Raw genomic sequence first — 23177 nt, 5'->3', positions numbered from 1 at the left:
GCTGAAAACCCACCTCTTCAGGAAACACTACCCTTCCTCTTTGGCTGGCTTACTTGTTGTTAACTAGTTGTACGAACTCTTGTTCTATTGTTGTACTGTTTTATTGGATCTTGTTTAGTCGATACACTTTTTGTAATAGCTCATGCTCATTTGATTTTGCTATTTTGTCTCATCTGTTTAAGAAAGTAGGTAGCTGATATATAGCACTTTTACCTTAGCGCTAGGTATACTCTTGGTTGCTTGTTTTTGCAGGAAATGCACTTAAGACTTCTGGTGATTAGTAGTTTCGTTCCCTACCTATGTTGAATGCACTTATTGTAAGTCGCTTTGGATAAAAGCGTCTGCTAAATGACTGTAATGTAATGTAATGTAATGTATAGCCAATATACCAAGGGGTGAGCGAGAAAATAGCAGCCAGGAGAATGAGACTAGCAGGACTCTGGCCAAAGACATCAAGCAAAGCTGCCAGCCAGCAAATTGATGCTGTGTGAACCAACCAATACTACGGACATGGGTCAACGAGGCCGTCCCACATTAACATAACGTGGATAGTGTTGGAAAGTAACTAAGTACATATACTGAAGTACTTGTACTTGAGTAAAATGTTGAGGTATTTATACTTTACCGGAGTATTTCCGGTTTTCAATACTTTTACTTCTACTCCACTACATCTCAGAGGCAAAAAATGTACTTTTACTCCATTACAATTATTTGAAAACTTAAAGTTGTTCTGTGCAAATTTCCAAAAAACAACTTTTAGCAGCCTCTGCTGGTCATTACCGTCACTGCAGGACGTTTGTTTATTACTGCGTTACCCAGAATTCCATTCGTTTTCACCGGAAGACGGAAGTGTTTCAAAAAGCGTTCTTTTAATTGTTTTATACGATCTGTGGATCGTTTCTCTTAGCCAGTGGAGCTTTAGTTACCGTGAGCTGTGTTTTCTTTTTCTGTTTTTTTCCGTTCTTCAAATCATACAATCTCTTAAAATCAGCGTGAGTTTCCTTTTGTTATTAGCGCGGTAGTTCCTGGCCAAACAGGAAACCGGCGCGGTAGTTCCTGGCAAAACAGGAACCCGGTGCATTTCCGCTTCCATTTTCCGGCCAGATGACGTCATTTTCGAGGGAAAGTCAAGCTAGACAGCGTTCAATAGAAAATATATAAATAAAAGGCTTTCGGGGGTGAAATTCATGGAGTGGGTGTTGTGAAACATTTGCCACTCACAAAAGATATACAATTTAACTTTAGTTTTACTGAAAACGTTACCTAGTATTACTTTAAGTTACTAGTTTTAAGTCCTATTTTAAACATAGGCTATTTGCTTGAGCCCGGGCCTTTCATAGGCCCGGCATAGGCTATTTGAAAATAGCAGATCTACAAGCTCTTAACGCGTTGCGATGCGACGCGTTGTGAGCCTGTAGATCTGCTATTTTCATTGAGGTCTCGTCTGAGGACGACCTAGAGAGAGAGAGAGAGAGAGAGACATGCACATCGCGTACAGCAGTGATCCTCAAACTTTGTCATGTCAAGGACCCCCAAATTGACACTTATTAGCCCGCGGACCCCCATTTGAAAAGATATGCCAGGGACCCCCATAAGAGAAGATTTTTACGGCTCTAGCAGTGATTCTCAGCCATTTTAATTTCAAGAACCCCCCAGTTTGACATGCATTTATGCTACGGACCCCCATTTAATTGCATTTCTATCTCTGGCATTTCTCTCTCTCTCTCTCTCTCTCTCTCTCTCTCTCTCTCTCTCTCTCTCTCTCTCTCTCTCTCTCTCTCTCTCTCTCTCCAACCTTGACAGCCCACAAAACGGGATGATGTAGCGTGGGAGATTCAATTTGCCATATAAGGGAGATCAATCGTTATCGGGCTTCCTTGATTGGCCAACCCAACTAATCGGCTTTGTGAGCTGGCAAACTTTGTGTGACATTTGTGCCACTAAACCAATATAAGGCGGTCTAGCGCACACTTTGCTAGAAGTCCATTATTTCACAGAGCAAGAAGTGACGAATATAATTCGATCTGTAAGACATGTTCTGTTGGAGCGTACATCTCAACGGAGGACCAGGAAGACCCTGTGATACTGCTGTTGCGGTAGAGCAAACGGTGTACACCTTTGGAGGGTTCCGTAATGGTCACACCGGTCCCATTGATGTGAACATCTTCAACACAGTGTCTTTGTGTTGGACGAGATTGCCCCCGGTGACAACCGGAAGAATAAAACGTCTCCTTGAGGTTCCCCGCGCTCGCCGGGGGCAGACAGCTGTGCTGATAGACCGTAACATCTACATCTGGGGGGGGCTTCCTTTCTCCGATGTGCTTTATGCATTTGATGTCGACACCCACAGATGGTCCAAACCCAGGTTTTCTGGGACTGTTCCAAAGAGGGGAGGATACCACTCAGCCTGGGTCGTTGGGAAGGCAATGTATATCTTTGGAGGAGACCATGGACAGGCTGTACACACTACTGCCACCTATAAGTTGGATATCACCACAATGGTCTGGTCTTTAATTAACCCCGGATCCACTTTTTACACTTTTCCCATTGGTCAATCCGCCGCCGTCATCGGGACAAAGATGTTTGTATTAGGGTGCAGAACAGACGCCTTTGACAACAGAAGCTTCAGAGTGTTTGACACAGAGACCAACTGCTGGCTGAGCACGCCTTCCACACTTCCACGGTCTCCAGTGGGAAGAACTGGTCATTCAGGGTTTACCTACAATGGAGAGCTGTATATATTTGGTGATAAATGGAATTTTTTGGACTTCAACAATCTGTGGAAAGTCAATCCGGAGACCTTCTCCTGGAAGAGGTGTAAGCCCAGGAAGGGGAAAGGCCTGGGCTCAAGGAATACGAGATGCTGTTGTTGCGTGGTGGGAGATCGTGTCATCCTCTTTGTTGGACACAACACAACCGCGGAGCTGTGCATCTTGGACTTGAGTCCTAGTCTGAAGACGTTATGCAAAGTAGCAGTTATCCAGTACGGTCTGGAGCAGTCGGAACTCCCACACAACATCAGGTGGGAACTGGTAGCCATGACTACCAACAACGACAAAAGTGCAAAAAAAAAGACGAAAAAACACAATTATTTCAGTTCTTTTGCAGTTTTCTGCCAGAGATTTTTCATTTAAAAAACAAAAAAGTACTCAGGAGCCGAGATACAGATTTTTTAAGTTCTTTTTTTTATGATTTGTACTTTATTTTTATTTTTATGACAAGACAAGACATACCATACACAACATATACAGATTTTTTAAGTTCTAAGTTAACAAGGAAGTGGATAGGAGTCTAGATCTTCAAAAAATCATATATCCTTGGTCTTTGGGTCAAATTTAAAAAAAGAAAATGTAATGTTTTTTTTCTTCTAAAAACACATACCGTATATGCGTTATTTGCAGGCAAGTGATGGATTCTAAAGAACGCATATATGCGTTATTGGCAGGCAAGTGATGGATTCTAAAGAACGCATATATGCGTTATTGGCAGGCAAGTGATGGATTCTAAAGAACGCATATATGCGTTATTGGCAGGCAATGTGTTAACACATTCCCTGCCATTGACGGATATCTCCGTCAATAAAAAACTATAAAAAACTATATTCTGTATATAAATAAAAATCACACCCTGTGTAAAGGTAGCGGCGCCTTTGATACTTTTTGTCATCGATATGTGTTTATAATGTGTTTATAGCCACGTGTCACGTGAAGCTTGACCAATCACTTTGTTGACGCACCTGACCAATCACTTTGTTGACGTACCTGACCAATCAGAACGTTGACGTACAGTACCTGACCAATCAGAACGTTGACGTACGCACACGGACAAAGTCAGGTATAGAGCGGCTAGCGCCGCTAAAAATAAATAAATAAATTAAAAAATATATATATATATATATATATTCAACCAATTAATGATCCATTGACTGCGAGAGAATGATAGAAGCGGAAATGTCATCATTCCCCAAAAAAAGTCACTCCATCCACTGCCATTGATTTAGAAAAACACGTCTGGCTCGGATTTCTTCTTTTTTGAGCGGTGTAGCCGCTCCTATAAGTGAGGTTGGGACACCTCAACACCCTTCGCTGTACTGTGATTGGCTCATAATAGCACACCCCTGTCATTAGTACACCCTTCGCTGTACTGTGATTGGCTGACTCTATTCAGCACTGTGATTGGCTAGCGAGACGCTGAATTGGTTAACTATTGTAATGCTATTAGCTGAACTGGAAAGGAGTGGTTTTAATGAAGAGCTTTTACAAATCAAATTCTCTCTCTCTCTCTCTCTCTCTCTCTCTCTATTGTAAAATCAGTGTTAATTTAACTCAGACAGGGTACACATTTGTACCCTTTCTGAGTTACAGACCCATAAGGGTCCATTTGGTTCCTAACTACCATTTAGCTGGGGACCCCCCTCTCTTCTAAGGACCCCTGGCGTACAGAATACGTTACGTTAAAAAACGTTCTGAGGCAACACACACAAGAATCGTTAACGCGCTCCTCCATGTTACGTGCATCTCACACACACACACGCACGCACACACACACACACACACACACACACACACACACACACACACACACACACACACACACACACACACACACACACACACACACACACACACACACACATACGCACACACACACACACACACACACACACACTCTCCCACCCTCTCCTACCCTGTCTCCCCCTCCACCCCTTATCTGTCTCGCATTACCTCCATCCCTCCCCCTCTCACTCTTATCACCCTTTCTCTCTCTCTCTCTCTCTCTCTCTCTCTCTCTCTCTCTCTCTCTCTCTCTCTCTCGGCCTCTCTCTCTCTCTCTCTCTCTCTCTGTGGGTGGCAGGTCTTTACTGCCAAGGTCACCGTAAACTGACCCGGGCTCGCTTGGCCCAGGGCAGCATAGAGAGAGAGAGAGAGAGAGAGCGGGTGGGGGGGGGGAGGGAGGGGGGGGGGGGGGGGGGTTATTTATGGAGAGAGAGAGCTATTAATAGAAGCCAAAGAGCCCATCTGCAGAATTGGTGTGTGTGTGTGTGTGTGTGTGTGTGTGTGTGTGTGTGTGTGTGTGTGTGTGTGTGTGTGTGTGTGTGTGTGTGTGTGTGTGTGTGTGTGTGTGTGTGTGTGTGTGTGTGTGTGTGTGTGTGTAAAGTGGTCATTCAATGTGCAGTGAGTTTCTGCAGTGTTGAAACGGCTGCACTATTACATGCAATGTAACCTATACGCCTTTTTCGTGTGCGTTTGTGCAGTTGTGTAGTCACGTGTGTATCGTTGCTGTGGGGGGGGGGGGGGGGGGCAGAAACCTCTTATCTCCATACTTCTCCATTCTGCAGAGATACAAGGTTTCTGCCCGACGACGGCAACGATTTATGCATGTGGGCAATGGTGGAAAAAGTACTGAAATTCTTTACTTAAAGGACAACTTTGTTTTTTTTACAACCAATGTTTATGTTTTAGATTGTAATTAAAGTAAATAAAAGATGAGTGTTAAAAATTTTACATTTACTGCTTTCTATAGTTTTAGCAATTTTCACAATCTTTTTTACAGTGTTTTCACAGTGGGCGGGGGGCATTCTGTCCGGTGGCTAAATACGTATTTTTTTAACACAACAACCCAGCGTTTTCTTTATTATTATTTACAGTAGCTCTTCTAGCCCCCAATAACTCACATCTGGCCATCACAGACAGCCGGACCTTTTTTATTGTGTAAAAAAGGCATATTTAGCCACCGGACAGAATGCCCCCGCCCACTGTAAAAAATATCGCAAAAAATGCTAAAACTGTAGAAAGCAGTAAAAGAAAAAAAAATTACACTCATCATTTATTTACTTTAATTACAAGCTAAAATATATACCTTGGTTGTAAAAAAACAAAGTTGTCCTTTAAGTAAAAGTATCAATACTGCAATATAAAAATACTCTGTTACAAGTAAAAGTCCAGAATTCTAAATTCACTTGATTAAAAGTACAACAGTATTGGCGTCAAAATGTACTTAAAGTACCAAAAGTATAAGTACTAAAATGTTTGAAAATAGTAGATCTACAAGCTCACAACGCGTCGCGATGCGACGCGTTGTGAGCTTGTAGATCTGCTATTTTCAAATATCCTATGTATAAAATAGGGCTGAAGTGGTTAATGTGTGTTTTATAATATCATAACTTATATCTGAAAAGTAACTAGTAACTAAAGTGTTCAAATAATTGTAGTGGAGTAAAAGTACAATATTTGCCTCTGAGATGTAGTGGAGTCGAAGTAAAAGTATTGGAAATTGGAAATACTAAGGTAAAGTACAAATACCTCAACATTGTACTTAAATACAGTACTTAAGTAAATGTACTTAGTTACTTTCCACCACTGCATGTGGGCAATGTGTGTGCTCAGCTCACATGAACGCATGAGCGCATTATGCGTGTGCACGCAGCTATACATGTATGTACATGTATTATAGGGGTGAACGGAGCACCACTTTCAACCCCTTGAAACTAACTAAGTACATTTACCCAACAATACTTTTGCACTCTTACTCAAGTACATATTGAAGACTTTTACCTTTACTTTTACTTACTACTCCATTCAACACCACAGGCTTTCATAATTTAATAACATACGCCCGGAATAGGATTTATGTCTCCGTATAGCATTCATGATTCTCTTCCCCAGCAGAAGTATTTAATATAGCATCACAATCATTGTAACCACGTAATCCATTCATATGTTGGCTATTCAAAAATAGCATATTTTTTTCTTTTTTTACATAAATCTTCTCGCCTGGCACAGAAGCTTTTTCTGATGGGCGGTTCGCGGCCAAACACATATCAATCTGGGGGTCCAGATTGATATGTGTCCAAAACCCTGGGGTCCAAAACCCTGAGGAAGACTGTATTGTCGAAACGTTGGTTTCATTTCATTAAACTTTCTGCATTGTGGCTAAGAGCTGTGCGGCCTCATCCTTATCAACATTATTATCTGCCGTGGCCAGCACCTCATCAACACAGGTGTGTGCTCCATACTCTGTGTTTGCAATCTGGGGGTCCTTGACATGAAAACAGTTTGAGAACCACTGCCCCCATAGCTCCTGTATCTGTAATTCGCGGGTCCTCTATGAAATCTATGAACTCATTGACTGCCATTTGGTGTTTTCAGTGGTTTACGATGGAGGGCGCTCTTCCGCAACCTGTGAGTTAATCTAGGGCTTCCAGACCAGAGGACAACCTTTTCTTCTTTCTTTTTCCTTTATTTATTCAGGGAAGCCCGCTGAGAGCGAGCTCTCTTTTTCAGGGACGCCCTGATAACAGCATATAAAATAACAACATACAAAATACATACATAATGAAAAACAATAACAAACATTTGAATCATATTACAATCATCACAGATGCAAATAAACAGTGTTACATGAAACAGGTGCAGTTACTATGAAATATGTCCTCAAGAAGTACCCAGAATGTCTCTATTGAGACCAATCGCTCCAGTTTCAGAGAGTCCTGAAGTCCATTTGTGTGGAGCATAATACATGAAGGCAGTCTTAACTTGTTCACTGCTCTTACGTGGACGGGTGTTTATATATATAATGTGTTTTTGTGAATGTGTTGAATGTCCAGTAAACGTTGGTTCTAAAAGACCGCGAAGAATTGCCATGATCAAAACCAACCATTTTATCGTGTTTTATTTTATTACCAGGGGCAAAGTGCCTCTTGGAGAGAACCAGGGAGTGACATTTGCCCCGTACACCAGAAACTCAATCGGGGCTCTACCACCTGTAGTGATGAGATGTTCATGACTGATTTGTTCTAAAATTCTAAAAATGCTTCAGTCGTTGGCGTGCATGTCAACAAACCATAGAATTAAACATAATAGAGAGGGCACCAGAAATCCCAGCCCATCCACTTGCATTGAGTTGCTCACCCAGCGCATGGGCCAAAATCACCCCTTCTTCCGGGCTGTGAAATGTGACGGGCGGGGCCTATTCGGGGCTTCTGTGACACGTTTTTCGCTCGTTCGCGTTAGTGGCCCCAGCCGCGTTTTAAGCTGCAGTACCTCTGAATGGCCAGCATGTCCCAATGCGCTTCAACGCAACCACTGGGGTTCTGGGGGGCCTGCAACGGACCCGTTCACCTCCATGAAGCTGTTAGGTGTATAGGCTTTCGCTCATGTTCTTTAGTGTTTACGTGAACAGTAAACTGAACCTCTCTCGACCCCCCCCTCGTCTGCACTCCGCACGTATTGTGTTGCAGACGCGTGACTCACTATTGACTATTTGTAGGAGCATGGTTAATAGGTGCTAATGAGCAGGTGAAACCAATAAAGTCAGTGTATACGTTTACAGCATTGGTTGTCAAAGTGGGGTCCCCCCCAGGGGATCCGTGGTGGGGGGGGGGGGGGGGGTCCCGTGTTTCCACCAATAAGCAGAACTGTCCAAATGTACTCGTATTTGGTTCCATTTGTACATTCTCAGAGTCATTGGAGTTCTTGGAGTTACGTAATTAGTTTGAGGGCAGTGGCGCTCACACTTAAAGTGGGTGTACTATAGTACCCCAAGGGTTACTAAGTATACACCCATTTGAGAACCACTGTTTGAGGCCTCCAGCTTTAGTTTAGACCAGTGGTTCTCAACCTTTTCTGGCTGCGACCCCCCATAAAGAATCCTATTTGAACTGGGGACCCCCCCCCTCCCGCCCGCCACCCTGACAAGCACTTGGAACTGTAGGACTTGAGGCATCACGTTTCCACAGATAAATACTGTGAAAATAGCCGATCTACAAGCTCACAACTGTGTGCCCATGAGCAGGACACATACACATAGGTAGCTAACAGGTTGACCTGCTTCTCTCCGGTTTTTTGATTGAATATTTTATTAGGCAAAAAATGTAAAACAGCACAATTACATTTAAAATACTTTGTCTAACAGGTCCGTTCATGAAAGTCCTGCGGTCTTGTTTCCAATGAGGGCCTTGGTATTCAATTCATAGACATAGTATATAGTGGCACCACAGTTCAAATATCAATACAAATATCACTACAAATAATACATAAAAAGATAACACTAAAACAAAAAATAAAAATATTAAAAAAAGGGGGGGGGGGGGGGAATGGCCTCCTGAAAGGTGAGTTTTTAAGGCTGTTTTAAATGAGCCCAGCAAACTGCATTTTTTGAGAGATGGGGTTAGACCATTCCAATCCTGGGTGGCAGTGCTGTAGAAGGAGAATTTGCCCATGTTTGTTTTATGGGTGGGTGGTACGCACGAACGCACATGAAATGATATTAGATTAATATTCACAGAACTATAGGTGCATCATGGAGGATTATGAGTTTTCATATCGTATTCATCACAACGAGTCAACGACTTGACATAATGATGAACCCAGACCCAGTGGTGTAAAGTAACTAAGGACATTTACTCAAGTACTGTTCTTAAGTACAATTTTGAGGTATTTTTTTTACTTTACTGGAGTATTTCCAATTTTCAGTACTTTTATTTCTACTCCACTACATCTCAGAGGAAGATATTGCACTTTTACTCCACTACATTTATTTGAAAACTTTAGTTACTAGTTACTTTGTAGAATTTGTATTATTGTTACCAAACATACATTAACCACTTATGCCCTACTGTATATACATTTTGGCCATTTGAAAACAGCCGATCTACAAGCTCACAGTGTGCCGCGATGCAACACATTGTGAGCTTGTAGATCTGCTATTTTCAAAAATATATATATATACATTTGAACACTACACATGCAGAAATGGGACATTTTGCATAATGAGTACTTTTCCTTTTGGAACTTTGTACTTTTACTCAAGTACATTTTGAATTCCAGACTTTTACTAGTATTTCTACATTGGATTATTGATACTTTTACTTAAGTAAAACATTTGAGTACTTTTTCCACCACTGCACAATGATGAACCCACAGACCAGAACCTTTTTCCCAAGAGGGCAAATTCAGAGTTCAGCTATTTGAGTGTCATCTGTTGGCAAATGTCTGTCCTAGAAGCAGTTTGGCCTGCTTATAGACATGTATTTATTACACTCCCAGCTGATTTGATGCCTTAGCCACATGCTGGCCTGGGCCTGCTCTGGGTCAGTGGCCCTGCTAGAAAGCTCAGATGAAGATTGATTTATTCATTAATTGATTGTTTGATTGATTGCGCCCAAACTGTGGAACGAGCTTCCACCCCATGGTAGAGGGTCTCAAACCCTGCCTGTGCTTAACCCATTAAAACAGGGAAAGCATCTGTGTGTCATTTTTAGATTTCTTTGGGCTATTCAAAAATAGCAGATCTACAAGCTCATAGCTTGAGCTTGTAGATCTGCTATTGTTTTTTAAATCGTGAAAATTGGTGCAAATCTTTGAATATATATAATTTTCAAAGCGAACATTTTTAACTCAAATCTTTGCTTCTGGGGGTCCCTGGAATTAAATAATTTGAGATGGGTGGGGGGGGGGGGGTCCGTGGACAAATACATATCATTTTGGGGGTCCTTGACATGAAAAATGTTTAAGAACCACTGATATATAGCAACATAAAAAACGAAAAAGCTGTTAGGATTTAGAAGACATTTGTAGAATCCCCAGAAGTAACCCAGAGTTACAAATGTTCGTTTTAAAAATATATATTCAAAGATTTGCACAAATGTTCACAATTTTTCAAAAATAAAGCTCATACATAGTGCGGCACTCTCTGCCACGCTATGAGCTTGTATATCTGCTATTTTTGAATAGCCAAGGGAATCTAAGAATGACACACAGATGCGTTCCCGGTCTTAAAGGGCTAAAACACGTTTGAAAACTCACTTGTACTCCTTGGTGTTCGAAAGTTCAGACTGATCTGGAGTTACTGTTTCCACCAGGCATTGTGTCTGTATGTTGTCCTGTTTATTGTCTCTTCCAGGCCGAAAGGCATGGCGAGAGAGTATGTTTTGCACCCTGTCCGTCCGTCCGTCTTTCTGTCTGTGAACAGCTGAATTGTGACGCTTTATTAACACATGCCATTGACGGAGATCTCGTTCATTAAAAAAAAAAGAATATATTCTTTTCCCCGTTTTTTAACACAGAACCAGGAGATAACGCGATCCAAAGATTTACTGCTCCATTCACTTCCTGGTTAAAGTATTTGGGAAATATCTCTGCTCCTGTGTTATACTGTGTATTTTTGGCGAGACATGCTATTTTCAACAGCGTATAACAAGCAAACTGGAGGTCGCGATGACATTTGTTTTTCTTTTTTTCACAGAAGCACAGTGAAACCCTCCGTGATTAGCAACCATCAGGGTATCGATCATACTGGAGATAAATATTATGTGGCGCTTCAAAGATTAGTCAGAATGCTTAAAAATGCTGGCAGAAGCTACAGCCTGTTTTAGAAAACCCCTGGCAGTGAATGCGTTAACTCATTTTGCTGGGGACCCCCTGTTACCCCCCCCCCCCCACACACACACACACACACACACACTTTAACACATTGAGTTGTTAAAGTGTGTGTGACGGTCCGGACCGTTTTTGAGAAGCTATGTGTTATATGCCATAAACGGTCCGGACCGTTTTTGAGAAGCTATGTGTTATGTGCCATAAACGGTCCGGACCGTTTTTGGCCCATTTTTTTTTTAAATATATTTTTCCCACGTGGGGCGCTCTAACGAAACTTTGGGATCATCCAAGGAGTCTCTAAGAAGGTGACGCCGGATGTGGACCCATGTAAAAAATGCTTCCGTTCGTCCGCTCCAATGTTAACTCCTTGACTAAAAGCTTAATATCTCCATTTCTTTTTAACTTGGTGGAAGTGAATCAATCGGCGATCCCTCTGCTATGGAGGATTGCGTTAGAAATATTATTGTTCCGGGCGTTAGTCGGGACCTTCCGCCGTCTCGCACGCAGGCTTTGTTTACATGCGCATCCGCGTCGGGGCTTCTACAGCACGAAACATATCAACGTAAGTGGATAGAAGATATGCTGGCACTAGATGTACCCTATTTTAATAAACCTCTGGCACACGATGTGTTAAGAACCTATGCTGTACAGATGAAACTCAAATCAAAAGTGACAGTGACTCGCGTGGACCCCCTCTGTATGTCCGCTGGTATCCTGTGCAACCCTGTCCACTAGCCATGGATTAGAATGAATTATAAAATGGACACATGTGGCCTCGTCAGGGAATTAACTTCAGGGGTCATGGGTTTCTTGTCACTATGCAATTAGCGAGTGTCACCGATAGCTGTTGGCACGTTTTGGATAGCGGCATCAGGAGGAGGAGGTTGGCAAGTGGTGATGGCACGTTTTGGGTATTTGCACCATCGGGGAGGGGAGGGGTGGATCTAGGCCAGGTTAGAGCCGAGAGAGAGAGCCAAGGGTCAGTGAAGTCATACCAGGGACGTGCTGGGCCCCTAATTCAGCCTGGGAATCTCAGATAGAGAGGCCTGTAAGGTGCGTGCACTGGATTTTTTACTTAATTTTGGCAGTTTTTTTACTTAATTTCGGCCGTTTTTTTTAAAACGGCCGGCCGGTTACATGTCGGCTTTCCGACATGTTGCCTTTCCGGCGGTTACTAACCCTAACCGCACGCGGAAGCCACGTAGTCGGAGTAGTGGGATGTCGGAATTATGAGCGCAAACCGACCTGGTCGGCCTGGAATGGAGAGGCCTTTCTGGAATTGTCCCACATTTCCCAGTGGCTAGCACATCCCTGGGTCATACTCACTCTCTTTCCCACCTTACCGCGTACACACACACACACACACACACACACACACACACACACACACACACACACGTATTACTACACGTGTTTGGACATCAACATTTTAGGAACATTTTATGTTGTGCACTTGTACATCGGCACATTTTTCGGTTACACAACACCGGCGTGCAACTAAGTGTGAATCAGGCATAACAATTCCAACCCCAAACCCTACACCTAACCTCTAAATGCCCTGATCCTAACTCTAACCCCAACCTGAGTCTTTTTTTGTCATTATAAACGTACCCCCCCCCCCCCATATATGTTCATAACCCCCCCCCCCATATATTTTCATGATAAAAAAGTGCCATATATCGTATCGGTGGGTCTATTGGCCCACCGATATGATATATGGCGTAGGGGTCTGCCGATATATCGTCCCGCGATATATCGCGATACATTTTCATAATAAAAAAGTGCCATATATCGTATCGTGAGCCCAATATCGCGTGTCGTATCGTATCGTGAAATGAGTGTATTGGCACACCCCTACTAAAGCGTACTACCCACAAATTAATATGCCATTTCCAATGCACACAACGTAATAATAACAATACAATGACACGGCCACTTGTGCAACGAATGTCATTGTTGCGATGCCAGTACATATTTAGCAGATGAAACGGAGCGTGCAGACATCGTGTCCCCAAGTTATCCCTTTGTTTTATAGCCCCCTAATTTAAGCCCCCCATAACCTATTCGCAATCTTTATCCCTCTGTGTATTAGCCCACAACAATGAAGCAGCTGTGTCTTCATTAACGACATATCCGCTCCTAGTGTTGTTTACGACCCCCGCCCTTTTTATAGAACAATATTACTCTGTCAGGTGGAAAACCTCACATTTCCAAAACTGGATTCAAATTCAAAAACGGCAAAAGTAGCAGATCTACAAGCTCGAGATTTGAGCTTGTAGATCTGCTACTTTTGATGTTTTTGTGTGACGCTGTAGTATGATCACGTAGAGGCGTTAATTTACCAAAAAAAAACACAAATAGTTAGAACAGAGGTCTTCAACAGGGGGTCCGCGACCCCTAGGGGGCCCGCAGAGGTACTGCAGGGGGTCAGCAAAATTGTTGGTTGATTAGACTATTTTAAAAATAAGTGTTATATATATTTTTGTTTATTCAAAAATGTCCATTTGTCTTTAAATATTTTTCAAACATTTTCCACAGTTATGTTTAAAATAAATCATGATTTTGAATAGCTTGTATACATGATTATTGTGCAATTGACAGATTGTTGAGAGTATTGACATTGTTTCTCAGTTAATAAGGTATGTCTATAAATGGCAGTACGGCCACCCTACTCACTGTACCTTGTACATGTACTGTATGTTTAAAATGAAAGCATGAATATATGAATCTGTTTATTATTTCAATAGCTTAGTATTGAACGCACAATAACATCGTTTATTTTATACATAATTATACAATATATATTGTAGCCCCCCCAACCTACGAGGTAGGGGGTCCCTGCTCCATCTCCCCATCAGTTTGGGGGTCCTTGGCCTGAAAACGTTGAAGACCCCTGAGTCAGAAATATGGAGATACTGTAAGAGGTTTCTGCCCCGACAACAGCGGTATTGTAACGTCGACAGGCTCAGGCGTTTGCCAAGTTTAGGAGTGGGTCTGTTCATTTTCAGCGGTGCTGCAATAATGAAATTGACAGGCCTTTTTACTGTCACCGCTCCTCTCTATCTGAGCCTAATCCACTGCAAGGGTATAGCCAGTCTATTTAGGGTCTGGAAAGCAATTGTGTGTGTGTGTGTGTGTGTGTGTGTGTGTGTGTGTGTGTGTGTGTGTGTGTGTGTGTGTGTGTGTGTGTGTGTGTGTGTGTGTGTGTGTGTGTGTGTGTGTGTGTGTGTGTGTGTGTGTGTGTGTGTGTGTGTGTGTGTGTGTGTGTGTGTGTGCGTGCGTGCGCCGTGCATGCATGTGTTGCATGTCATCACAACAACATTGTGTCTTGTGATTTGATTGAGACTAGTACAGTATGTTGTACGGACCCCCCACATGGCAAACCTTGATGCTGAGGCATTGGGTACAATTTGTTTTAATAGTCTTTGGTACAGTATGAATCGGCCGGGGATTGAACCTCCCTGCCCTTCCAATCGAGCTAGGTGTGTGTGTATATATATATATATATATATATATATATATATATATATATATATATATATATATATATGTGTGTGCTGGTCCCGTCCTGCTACATCGGAAATAACAGATTTAACGACATGCTGTGAGCTTCTTAGAGGTGTGCCACACAGCGAGCAATCAATTGTAAACCAAGCATCGGGGACAACAAGGAGTTGTCCCAATGCACTCCTCCCCCCCAAGCTGGCAGTTGAGAATTGAGCCTTCCTCCTGTGTCTCCCCTTACACTAGCAGAATTGATTTTAAAAAATACTACCGTTGGTCTATAAAGCTTTGAATGGTTTAGGGAAGTGGTTCTCTCCGGGGACCACCAATGGTGCTTGAGGGGGTTCCAGGTGGTCCCCAGCTAAATGATGGAGAGTTGGTAACCAAATGGGCCCTTATAGATCTTTAACTCTTGAGAGTTAAAGCATTGTTAAACGTCTGCATTACTTAATATCATAATTGTTATTTTGATCAACGTTTGCTTGTTATCTCTCCTATGGTACAACATCAATACAGCATGGATGGAACTGTGGACAAAATATTATCCAACGATAACAAAATATTAAGTCTTGTGTGAGAGTCTAAATCTCATCTAACAGTGGTTCCCTGGCTCAAATGCCGAATAAATAATGGACCTTGATATGATATGGGTTGAAAAGCACTGGTTTAGGGGCCAAAATACATTTCTGATCTTGTGTGATATATCATGAAATGTATGCAAACAATGTTAATTTGCTGCTCTCAGGGCAGTTTCTCAATGCTGCTCTCAGGGCAGCTTGTAGATCTGCTATTTTTGAAAAACCATGAACATTTTTGCAAATCTTTGAATATATATACTTTTAAAGCGAACATTTGTAACTCCAATCTTTGCTTCTGTAGATCTGCTATTTTCAAATGGCCAAAATGTATATAGGGCTGAAGTGGTTAATGTATGTTTTGTAATAATAATTTATATCTGTAAAGTAACTAGTATCTAGTAACTGGGGCGGCAGTGGCTCAGGGGTAGAGTGGCCGGGTAGAGTGAACTGGAAAACCGCAAGGTTCCCAGTTCGATCCCGGGCTGAGGGGCTCCCCTAGAGTTAGTGTTGAAGTGTCCTTGAGCAAGACACTGAACCCCTAATTGCTCCCGATGAGCAGGTTGGTGCCTTGCATGGTTTCCTCCGCCATCGGTGTATGAATGTGTGTGTGAATGGGTTAATGGCACAATCAATGTAAAGCGCTTTGGATAAAAGCGCTATATAAATGCACCATTTTATTTTACTAAAGTTTTCAAATAATTGTAGTGGAATAAAAGTACAACATTTGCCTCTGAGATGTAGTGGAGTAGAAGTAAAAGTACATAAAATTCGAAATACTCCAGTAAAGTAAAAATACCTCAACATTTTACTTAAGTACAGCACTTGAGTAAATGTACTTAGTTTACACCACTGGCGATTATATGGGCACATTTCCTAATATGATGACTCATCCAGGCTATCCGGTACATTTCCCTCTTCTCGAGATTTCCTGTGGAATTCCCAGAAACTGACAACATTGCCGCGTCATCAAAGGTCACCTCAGGTCATCATAGGTCACCTCAGGTCAGCTCAGGTCATTTAGTGACACTGTGTTCTGTGGGAAAAGAAAATCTTCACTTTCACTTTCACTAGGTCACTAAATGCATGGTCAGGGACCACATGCAATACCTTCACGGACCACCAGTGGTCCACGGACCACCTGTTGAAAACCCCCTGTTTTAAAGTAACTAAGTACATTTACTCAAGTACTGTACTTACTGTAAGTACATGTTTGAGGTATGTTTTACTTTACTGGAGTGTTTCCTGTATTTTCTGTACTTTTACTTCTACTCTGCTACATCTCAAAACTTAAGTTACTTTGTAAATTTTGATTATTGTTACAAAACATACAGTAACCACTTCAGCCCTATATACATTTCAGGCCATTTGAAAACAGCAGATCTACAAGCTCAATGCATTGTATGTGAGCTTGTAGATCTGCTATTTAAAAATATATATATATATACATTTCGGCCATTTTCAAATGATGTTTATACAATTTATACATTTGGACACTTTGAAATGAGACCTTCTGCATAATGAGTACTTTCTACGTTTGGTACCATTTTGATACCAATACTTTTGTACTTTTGCTTAAGTAACATTTTGAATTCCAGACCTTTACTTGTGACAGAGCATTTCTACATTGCAGTATTGATACTTTTACTTAAGTAAACAATGGCAGTACTTTTTACACCCCTGCGTGCCATGCACGCACACGTGTGTGTGTGTGTGTGTGTGTGTGTGTGTGTGTGTGTGTGTGTGTGTGTGTGTGTGTGTGTGTGTGTGTGTGTGTGTGTGTGTGTGTGTGTGTGTGTGTGTGTGTGTGTGTGTGTGTATGGTGTAGTAAGCCCTTTTTCGGGTGAGAGAAGGGGGGGGGGGGACAAGATTGGTGCACCGGCCTAACCGTCCGTCCACTCTGGCGGCAACAAGAGTGTTGACAGTTCCCAAGCAGATTGAGTTCAGCTCCCTGGTGGCTGATTATTGGTGAATCCCATCTGTTAGCCCCGCCCCCCCACCCATGGGAGGAGGGTGGGGGGGTCAGTGGTTATATAAAGGCAGGGCCATGCTCAGGGGGCACACAGTAAACATTCACACAGTGAACTGAGACTTATAATTCCCATTGAAACCAGACCCTCACAGAGTTAGCAGACATCTGTGTCCAAGAGTCCCAACAAGCAAACTAACAAACATGACTACCTTCGTCTCGGTGAGTTTTTCATCTCTGCTTCTCAGTTTTTAATTGATTTTAATACTTTATTTAGTCAGAACAGCTTGTGGTACAGTAAGACACTTAGGCTAAAAGGATAACACAAACAAAGTCCAGGACAGACTTGTTTCCTTTGTGCTCAGTACTGTGTGTGCGTGCGTGCGTGCGTGTGTGTGCGTGTGCGTGCGTGCGTGCGTGTATTACTTTACTTGTGAGGACCAAATGTACCCATAAGTATAGTTTAACAATTTCAGTAATAGACATTGTGAGGACCGTTTTCCTGGTCCTCACGAGAAAGATCGTCGTTTTATGTTTGAACAAAAATATTTTTAGAGTTAGGTTTACAATTATAAAAAGATTCAGTTCAGGATTAGACATTTAGAGGTTAGATTGAGGGATTAGAGATAGAGATATGCATGATTTAAGTTGTGTTGTCATGCACTGGAAAATAGATGTTTTACAGGCAATGTGTCGCTTGTAGAACTGCTTTAAGGGGGGTTTGGTTCTCAAAGTGGGGTCCGGGGACCCCCAGGGGTCCTTGAGGGAGTTCCAGGGGGTCCCCAGCTAAATGATAGATTAGGCACCAAATGGACCCTTATGGGTCTGTAACTCTGAGAGTGTACAAATGGAACCAAATGGACCCTAACGGGTCCATTTGGTTCCATTTGTACACTCTCAGAGTTAAATTGACATAGATTTTACAATATAAATTGCGGTCCAAGTGATAGAAATGCCATTAAATGGGGGTCCGTAGCCCTAATGCATGTCAAACTGGGGGTCCTTGAAATTAAAATGGTTGAGAATCACTGCTAGAGCCGTAAAAAATCTTCTCTTATGGGGGTCCCTGGTATATCTTTTGAAATGGGGGTCCGCGGGCTAATAAGTGTCAATTTGGGGGTCCTTGACACGAAAAAGTTTGAGAACCACTGCTGTAGTTGTTGTCTAAAGTCTGATGGCTTCAGTTTCATGTCATCGTAGCAAGCAGTGGTGGAAAAAGCACTCACATTTTTTACTTAAAGGAGAATTTTGGACTAAGGTTTTCTTGCCTTTTCTATGATGTTATGATATCCTAGGATGAATGGTACAGTAGAAACATGTCATAACTCCATCCCGGGTCCGCCACAGCTTAAAACGTGCGCGGATAGGCCTTGCGTTAGATCACGTATTTTAATAGCTTTTTTCACCTTTTTCTTTGTGAGATCTGACGTGCATAGTAACAGAACACTATGCAAAAAAAAAAAAAAGGAAGTCTCGCTAGAGAAGATTGAAATCTCGATATTTCAATCTCGTCTAGCTAGCAAGACTAGAGAAAGTACTCATTATACAGAATGTCCCGTTTCACACATTTTCAAATGTATAAAAAAAAAATCAAAAATAGCAGATCTACAGTACAAGCTTGTAGATCGCTATTTTGAAATGTCAAAATGTATACAGGGCTGAAGTGGTTAACGTATGTTTTGTAATAATAATCGAATTCTACAAAGTAACTAGAAACTAAAGTTTTCAGATAATTGTAGTGGAGTAAACGTATACACAGTACACACATATAATATTTATCTCTGAAGTGTAGTGGAGTACAAGTAAAAGTGCAGAACATTGGAAATACTCCAGTAAACTATAAATACCTCAAACTTTTTTACTTAAGTACAGTACTTGAGTAAATGTACTTAGTTACTTTACACCACTGATAGCAAGTGTGTCCGGATGTGTGCTCGGGCTATTGATTATTGATCGATGCCTTTGGCCGTGTGACAGTGTTGTGCCATTGCACACAGTGAGCGAGTTGTCATTGTTTGTTCATCAATTCTCACTTTGTCATTGGAGGATGTTTTTGCTTAAGTAAAAGTGTCAATACTGCAATGTAGAAGTACTCTGTTACAAGTTAATTAAAGTCTGGTGTTCAAAATATACTTGAGTAAAAGTACCAAAGTATTGCTATCAAAATGTACTTAAAGGACCAAAAGTAAAAGTACTGAAATGTTTGAAAATAGCAGATCTACAAGCTGAGCATGTAGATCGGCTATTTTCAAATAGCCTAGGTATAAAATAGGAATAAAGTGGTTAATGTATGTTTTATAATGTAATAATTAATATCTGCAAAGTAACTAGAAACTAAGTTCTAGTTTTATTTGAAGTTTTCAAATAATTGTAGTGGAGTAAAAGTACAATATTTGTACCTCTTAGATGTAGTGGAGTAGAAGTAAAGTACAAATACCTCAAAATTGTACTCAAGTACAGTACTTGAGTACATGTACTTAGTTACTTTCCACCACTGGAGGTTTATAACCTCGGGATGCCAGGTTTGTTGTCTTGAATCAGGACAATGCAGCACAATTACATGCTGTTGCTGTCGGGGCAGAAACCTCTTACTTCCATATTCTAACCTTTTTGTATGTTTTTTTCGTAAAGTAACGCCCTACTTGATCATACTACAGCGTCACAACAAAAGCATCAAAAGTAGCAGATCCACAAGCTGAAAACGTGGCGCAGTGTGACACCTTATGAGCTTGTAGATCGGCTATTGTTTGAAAGTGTAAAATAGGGCTTAAAAGTGCTTAAGAAAACGTTAAACAAACAAAAAAAGTCTACTTTTGTCAGCTGGTGCATGAAACTAAAATGCAAAAACAAACTGTCAGGCTACGTCTAGGCCGGGCCAGCAACAATATACATTGACTCAAGTCATAACACCAGAGGCAGCTCCACTGATCATGTTCAACCCAGATTTGGCACAAAAAAGGGAATGAACTCTTTCTCATGCTATTCATTCACCCAAAGGAGTAAAGGAGTGTAAAACCCTACTCACTCTTTCAAAACTGCCATAAAGAATCACTTTCAGCAGGCTGCAATTCCAAACTGGCCCCTGTCAAAGTCTTAACCTACTCCCCCCCCCCCCCCCCCCCCCCCCCTCCTCCTAAAACTGTCTATTGTACATATTTCTTGTTTTTTCATACCAGTAACTTGTAAACTGATTGTATGACGTTCTGTATAGTAGTGTATATTTGTACGTCTTCTTAAATGTCATCATGATTTGAGTGCATGGGGTTCTCATTTTAAATAAGCCAAGTGCTTTTATGAGCGATCCAGTTGTATTGTGAATTGTACTTCCATGTACTGCTTCCATGTCTTTCTAAATAAAGGATTCAATCAAGTACTGGGGTTGCATACTGAGTGTGTGTTTCACCACTGCTTCCCTTTCCAAGAGACAGAGCAGTGAGGTATTTCTCAACTTGTGAAACGGCCTGACCTCTCGCGTTGGCCTTTGTGTCACCCTGCGTCACTCAGGGCCTAAGAGCCCGGCTCATTTCAGACTCCATGCCCGCCACGGTGGGGCCACGGTGGGGCCACGGCCGCCTGCACTCCCTCGTCCCTGGGGCCACTTTGTCACAGCAATCGATGTGACACCGTGACACGCTCAAACCGGGTCACACAGAGCTCCTTGCTTAAAGGGATAGTTCATGACTCTTTATCCTATCGATTAGTCACCCCCATGGAGACTTGAATTAATGGATATTCTTTAGTTTTTGTCGCATTCATAAGCCAATGATTTGATGACCAGCGGACCGGTATGCTGCGGTTCCGGTAGGAGACACAGAGGAGACTCTTTGTGTCTCCTACCGGAACCGCTGCCGCCGGTCATCAAATTATTGGCTTAGGAATGCCGACAAAAACAAAAAAATATCCATGAATTCAAGTCTCCATGGGGAAAACAGTTATTTTGGGGGTGAACTATCCCTTTAATGTGTACCGTTAGAGATAAAACAAATAAAAACACGGGAGACAGCTGGGCCTGGTGGTGTTGGGTGTCAGGAATGATAAGCAGAAATAATTTGAATGACATAAAGGCTTGGAAGTGATTGCTGCTTCCTCTGACTCATGCACTTCAGTGAAGTGCTTTGGATGCCCTGTCTTAAGTGTGAGGATTAGCACTCGCATTGTGAGGCTATTTTCACAATATTTATGTATGGGACCTAGTCAAACTAAACGTAACGCCTCAACTCCTACAATTCCAAGTGCTTGACAGGATGGTGGGGGGTGGGGGGGGTTCAAATATGATTATTTCGGGGGGGGGGGGGGCATGGCCTGAAAAGTTTGGGAACCCTTGTACTAAACAGTGAGTGATTTGAATGCAAAATCGACGTTGTTGAGGGAAAAATCATCGTCCCATTTACCTCAAACTCTGTTGTCATTAATGAGGGAAAAACAGACATCTCCTCTATCCACCGGAACGTTTATTTTTTTACCGCCATTTTGTTGCTACCGGCCGTTGAATAAGGCTTGTTAAAGCTCACAACGCATCGCAGCATGTTGTGAGCTTGTAGATCTGCTATTTTCGGCATGCTGCTAAGGGAAAATCACCCATTTCGATGGCATCTCGGCTCGCCAAAAATACATTATAGTCGACTAATATCTTATGATATTTAGTCGACTAAAACTAGACTAAAACTAAAATATTTCAGAAGACTAAAATATGACTAAAACTAAACTTTTTTTTTTTCAAAAGACTCTGACAATGAAAACTAAATCAAAATTTGCTGTCAAAATCAACACTGGTCTGTATATTTATGAACGTGTCTCTCTCTCTCAACACACATCCCCCAGATGGCCACGTGTCACGCGTGCAACAACACCAGCCGATACAACGGGATGAGCAGGGAGTTCACGTCGCCGTTCTCCAGGAACCAGGGGGGCACGCCGGGGGGCGGCGGGGGGAGCGCCGGCAGACGCCAGAAGACCCCACAACAGACGACCGGCAGCAAGGGCACCACCACCACCACCTCCACCTCCTCCTCCACGCCCAAGTCTCTTGGCAAAGACAACAAGACCCCTACTCGCACGCCCAGGTATAAAATAAGCTGCTTTAAGCCATTCAACCATTAACTCATTTCCTGCCAATTGCGCATAAATGCGTTCTATTAAATAGCGCACCTGTCTGCCAACTCGCATAAATGCGTTCTATTAAAGGCACTGTAACGCAGCTCTGGGATGATCCATCGTCAATGAGAGAAGAAGTATGTGGATGTGACATCATTCCAAAAAACGTCACTTCCGCCTGCCCTGGCGATGGGATTTTCAGAAAAACAGCTGTAACTCAGTTGCTGTTTTTTGCATTGAAAACCAATGTTTTCATCGAGCCCCAGCCCCAAAATGGCAGATTGCTGTTGGAATGTTGTGGTCCGTCTGAATACACAGATCCCTCCTCTTTGCCCTTCCCTCCGCCTTTTTTGTTTTTTAGCGGTGCCAGCCGCTCTACATTTGACCGTGTGTGTGTGTCCGTCCGCAGGGATTTAACATTGTTTCTCTTGTTCATATATAGCCCAATTAAATAAACTCATCAAAGGCACCGCTTCCTTCACACAGGGTGTGATTTTTTGGAATACAATGTTGCCTCCACGGCGTTCCCGGATTGAATGGGTCAATGGGTTCAGCTCACTATAATGACCAATACCATGGCTGCGTTTCAGTAGCCTAAATGAAGCCGCTGTTACTGGGGGTGTCAGAGGCAGCGGGGAGAGGAACGTATCCGTAACA

General features: G+C 42.3%; 1 protein-coding gene across 1 annotated transcript in view; it reads left to right on the top strand.

Moving 5' to 3' along the window:
• Positions 1 to 23177, top strand: part of rmp24 (ribonuclease MRP subunit p24) — a 63808-nt gene that overhangs the window by 35800 nt on the left and 4831 nt on the right. Inside the window, exon 5 of the mRNA XM_084079654.1 lies at positions 22248 to 22489. Within this exon, the coding sequence (XP_083935780.1) occupies positions 22248 to 22489 (242 nt within the window). The remainder of the gene's footprint in view (positions 1 to 22247; positions 22490 to 23177) is intronic.

This window comes from Gymnoscopelus microlampas, assembly GCF_963454915.1.
Source record: "Gymnoscopelus microlampas genome assembly, chromosome: 15".
Classification (NCBI taxonomy): domain Eukaryota; kingdom Metazoa; phylum Chordata; class Actinopteri; order Myctophiformes; family Myctophidae; genus Gymnoscopelus; species Gymnoscopelus microlampas.
This window is presented reverse-complemented; position numbering and strand designations above follow the sequence as displayed.